This window comes from Nanorana parkeri, unplaced genomic scaffold (genome assembly GCF_000935625.1).
Source record: "Nanorana parkeri isolate BGI_ZX_2015 unplaced genomic scaffold, ASM93562v1 scaffold394, whole genome shotgun sequence".
NCBI classification, from domain to species: Eukaryota; Metazoa; Chordata; class Amphibia; order Anura; family Dicroglossidae; genus Nanorana; species Nanorana parkeri.
In genome coordinates, this window is record NW_017306662.1 from 1,252,372 (window position 1) to 1,257,694 (window position 5,323).

Genomic DNA, 5,323 nt, shown 5'->3' on the forward strand with positions numbered 1-5,323 from the left:
TGGCTAGAAGTATTAGAAAATACCCTGGCAACGTGGTCGGTGGAAGAAAACAATACCCCAGGCTTGGTGGTCAGTGGGGGGTAAGCGAGCACTGGGAGTGAAAAAATGACCTTGCATCTGTAGTCAAAGGGAAGAGGAATAACGCCCCATCATTGGTGTCAGTGGGAGGAATAGTGTCCCGTCATTGGTGTCAGTGGGAGGAATAGTGCCCCATCGTTGGTGTCAGTGGGAGGAATAGTGCCCCATCGTTGGTGTCAGTGGGAGGAATAGTGCCCCATCGTTGGTGTCAGTGGGAGGAATAGTGCCCCATCGTTGGTGTCAGTGGGAGGAATAGTGCCCCATCGTTGGTGTCAGTGGGAGGAATAGTGCCCCATCGTTGGTGTCAGTGGGAGGAATAGTGCCCCATCGTTGGTGTCAGTGGGAGGAATAGTGCCCCATCGTTGGTGTCAGTGGGAGGAATAGTGCCCCATCGTTGGTGTCAGTGGGAGGAATAGTGCCCCATCGTTGGTGTCAGTGGGAGGAATAGTGCCCCATCGTTGGTGTCAGTGGGAGGAATAGTGCCCCATCGTTGGTGTCAGTGGGAGGAATAGTGCCCCATCGTTGGTGTCAGTGGGAGGAATAGTGCCCCATCGTTGGTGTCAGTGGGAGGAATAGTGCCCCATCGTTGGTGTCAGTGGGAGGAATAGTGCCCCATCATTGGTGTCAGTGGGAGGAATAGTGTCCCATCATTGGTATCAGTGGGGGGAATAGTGTCCCATCATTGGTGTCCGTTGGGGGAATAGTGTCCCATCATTGGTGTCAGTTGGAGGAATAGTGTCCCATCATTGGTGTCAGTAGGAGGAATAGTGCCCCATCATTGGTGTCAGTTGGAGGAATAGTGTCCCATCATTGGTGTCAGTGGGAGGAATAGTGCCCCATCATTGGTGTCAGTTGGAGGAATAGTGCCCCATCATTGGTGTCAGTGGAGGAATAGTGCCCCATCATTGGTGTCAGTGGGGGGAATAGTGCCCCATCATTGGTGTCAGTGGAGGAATAGTGCCCCATCATTGGTGTCAGTGGAGGAATAGTGACCCAAAGGCAACCAAAGGGCGGCAGTTTGAGGAACGTGTTCTAGAGGGAAAATGTATTTAATAGTCTTGGAGATGGGCTTCTATTGTTGGGTCACATGTCATTGTGCTGAACATTTTTTAATTTTCTTTGGGAACAGGAGAGTACGGTTTGAGACGGTCACCTCTGTTCTTCCTGAAGCCGTCTTACTGGTCGAAGAGGAGGAGAAATTATGGGGTGCTCAGTGAGAGCTTCTTCGGCACCAACACAGATCTGAGCGACCTGGTGGAGCCCGTACCTCTAGGCCTGCATGGGAAGGAGGCCATCAGGTATGCTTGGACAAAACGTTGTCATTATTATAAGTTGACTTCGGGAACACGGTCTCCTTCACCTAGACCTACACCAGTTACATAAAACTACCGTCCCGTTCTGGCTGGGAAGGGTAAATAAATAGTAGATGGCTAGGAACACTGAAGTTCTAGGCTGGACACGTGTCTGAAAGCCTGGACGCTTGGTCACATGATCTCTGCTGAAGGCAAAATCAGCCAATCTAAACTCTGATCTACAGCATTAGCAGCGGAGCAGCACTGGATGGAGCCAGGATGCAGCATTTTCCCCCCGGGGCAGGTAAGTATTTCAGCCCTTCTCATAGCCCAACAAGACTATGAACGTGGTTTTATGTTGACATTTAGATACAAGTCAACATTTTTTTGTTTTGCATTAAGTCCTTTAACTCTTTCTTCTTCTCTCCATGCAGAATTAAAAATATCCATAAGTCTTTCAAGAAGCAGAATCGGCAGGTGGAAGCATTACAAGGTGAGAAATTTCTTAGATAAAGTATCAATAGAAATTGCGCTAGGGAGGTTTATAACCTGTTATTGCCGTGGCAGATGGGGCGAGTTGGCATAAAGGCGGAGCCAGCTATCACTCACGCAGCTGGGCGGGTCCAGACATTGTCGGGATCCGTTACGGCTGCGGCGTCTCAGTATACCGCGAGCTGTAGCTCCCTATATACTGAGCCTAGGGTGACGGGAGGACGCTAGTTTGTGTCCCCCCGTTACCCTAAGGAGAACTATGGGGAAAAGCCCTGACCACATACTTCTCCTTTTAAAAAAAATGTAATTCTTTAAAAATCCCGTATTTTTGGCTAAAGCTTTTATTTCATGTCATGTATGAGGAAATGGTGCCAATGATAGGACTGTGTCTTTGATGCCTGTGGCAACCTTATTTTTATCTCCAGGGCTCACCTTGGACATATATGAAGGACAGATAACCGCTTTGCTTGGGCACAGTGGCACCGGCAAAACAACTCTGATGAATATTTTATGCGGCCTCTGCCCGCCATCTGAAGGTGAGACGTTTAGCTGTCTTTCAGAACCTTTGCTGTATGCTGCAGTATATATATGTGTCATTCAGCAAACAATCGTCGTGTCTCTCTGGTTCCAACTCTCATTAGATTGTTGTAAGATTTGTAGAAATTAGGGATGCACCGATACCACTTTTTTTTAAACCGAGTACGAGTACCGATACTTTTGATCAAGTACTCGCAGATACCAATTACCGATACTTTTTCTTAAAGGGACAGATCAAATTTTTTCTAAAGCAATACAAACTAATGCTTTAAGGTCACTTTCTTAATATTATGATTCATGAGATGACGAGGAAGCAATCAGAATGCCGGGCGCTGCGTCATTACACGGCGCCCGGCTTCCGGAGCATGGAGCCGTTTCCTGGCCAATCAGGAAACCGGGCAGCGTGTAATGATGTGCTGCCCGGCTTCCTGATACAGGAAGTACTCGTGCTAGGTATCGGAGCATTTGGGCGAGTACGAGTACTCACCCAAATACTCGGTATCGGCACCGATACTGATACTAGTATCGGGTGTAAGCCGGTGTGCTGCGCTTGGTTATATGTGATCCACCTTTTAATTGGTCTTTAAATTGTGTGGAAAAATGAAAATATCACAAATTATATACAGTGCCAGTGATCAAATCCTAATTGAGGCTGTGTACTAAAAATACAAATCGAAAAAGGAAAGAAGGTAAATGTGTTCGTGAATAAATAGTATTATAAATATTATGTTAAATTAGTAGATATCGCAAGGTATATATGGCATATGTAAATAGATACAGTAATATATTATCACGTGGAAACAAGTATTGTGAATAATAAATAATTAAAATCTAGTTGAAAAATTGTATAAACAAGTGAATTAATCCATCTGGCAATCAAAAATTAGAAATTATAAATGTGAATAAATGGAAAAAAAACTATTTGTATGTCAGAGGCTACAAGCCGAAAATACAAAAATACACGAATTCTTGTAAAAACACATCTACTGGTATAAAAGGTGAATAAAATATAGTGTATATAGAGGTATATGAACGGGGATTAAGGACAGCAAGATGCTATTTTCCTCCGAGTCGCATTGGGAATCGAGTGTCTTTTACTTGTAGTTCTATTGATAAGTCCGCAGAGGTGAAGAATTCTTCTATAATAGTCTCTCTGCCCTCTCCTGCCGTCAGGCTGCACTTCCTCTCATCGGCGGTGTTTGGACAGCCTCCAGTTATGGATGGAGAACCCTCCGGAGAGATCAGCCAGGAAAACGAGGGGGGGACCGACCATATAAGAAAAAACAGGATTTAAGTGCACATGCAAGATCCTTTATTAAAAAAGTTTAACCAGTTGACATCCGCGGTGTTAGACCCCCTTCCCATCCAGGCCATTTTTCAGTGTTCAGCGCTGCGTTACTTTGACTGACATTTATTCCGTCATGCAGCGCTGTACTGAAATGAATTTTATACCCTTTTTTGGGGACAGATAGAGCTTTCTTTTGGTGGTATTTATTCACCACTGGATTTTTTTTTATTTTTTTAACTATATTAAGGAAAAATTACCGATTTTTAAAAAAAACAGTTTCCCCTATATTAAATGATAAAACATTTATTATTACCCAATTTTTTGGTAAAATATAAAAGATGGGGTCACGTCGGGTAAAAAGACACTAAACATGTCAAGCCTTAAAATTGCGTGCGCGCGCGAAACCTCAAAAAACGATAATACCCAAAATTGGCCATAGGCGACGCTTTAAAAGCTGTTACCGCTCATCAGTTTAGTGTTATCAGTGATTGATGGCCCTAAAATGATTGCTCTCACTGCGACGTTCGCGGCGATATGTAACATGTGTAGCGCAATTGTAATTTTTGCGCGCTGGGGCACCGGACGCGTATTTACGTTTATAGGCGCGTAAACGTGGGGGTGGGGGAGTTAAACATTTTGGGGGGGTTTTTTCCCCTTTTTTTATATGTGACTTTTATTTTATTTTACTTTTTTATATGTTACTTTTATTTTTTTTTATTTATATTTATTTTTTTGCACTTATTGTTATTGCTATTATATAGGGGGATAACAATCCCCCTATATAATAGCAAAGGCACACTGACAGGTCCTCTTTATGGAGACATTAGGGGTCTCTAGGACCCCTAATGTCACCTGTGGACCCCAAAAGAAGCTGATGAAGCAGAGATCTGCTTCATCAGCTTCTTCTCTCTGGCTATAGCAGCCAGGTGACTGACAGGTGAATGCGGAAGTCATGTAATACACATCACTTCTGCATTCACAGCCCGGACGGAGATCAGCAAGGAGCTGATCTCCCGTCCTCCTCCTCCTGACGAGCACATATAGGCGATCGGCGGGCTATGGACCCGCTGATCGCCTATATGTCAGACACCCGGTAACGGGTGTGTTTAATGGTCGGGTCTTTTCTGCCCATGCGTGCCCGCCAGGGGGCGCGCGCGAGCAGAAAATAATTGCCGTCTGGAGACGGCAACCCGCAAATTCAGCAGTGCCGTCCGTCCGTTTTTTTTCTACTAGCGGCGGACGGCAAGAGGTTAAAAATGATTGCACTTACAAACTTCCGTAGGTAAAACAGCATATGCAACCTGTGTAGAACCTCTTCCCAGGGTGTCAGCGAGGAAACAAAGCACTCCCTTTAAGGTACTCACTTCGGTTATCTTAATTGTGTCTGACTGGTGCAGACTTCTGTTCTGAGGACCAATTTTCCACAATGCTTCACAGTTGTTGGCTTTAATGGCATTGCTGCCTGAAGGATAGGAGTATCCAGTGGCGTAACAATCGCCATAGCGACCCAGGCGGCCTCTATGGGGCCTGGGGCCCGGCCAGATGCCGTGCGGGGCCACCTGGGTCGCTATGGGATCCTCTGCTGGTGGCTTTCACTGGCGGCTGAAGAAGAACACGCCCCCGTTCAGATCCCCGG

General features: G+C 45.6%; 1 protein-coding gene across 1 annotated transcript in view; it reads left to right on the forward strand.

Moving 5' to 3' along the window:
* Positions 1 to 5,323, forward strand: part of ABCA5 (ATP binding cassette subfamily A member 5) — a gene marked incomplete at its 3' end in the record, with an annotated part of 54,083 nt that overhangs the window by 14,547 nt on the left and 34,213 nt on the right. Inside the window, exons 9-11 of the mRNA XM_018559443.1 lie at positions 1,208 to 1,376; positions 1,805 to 1,863; positions 2,288 to 2,399. Coding sequence (XP_018414945.1) covers positions 1,208 to 1,376; positions 1,805 to 1,863; positions 2,288 to 2,399 — 340 coding nt within the window. The remainder of the gene's footprint in view (positions 1 to 1,207; positions 1,377 to 1,804; positions 1,864 to 2,287; positions 2,400 to 5,323) is intronic.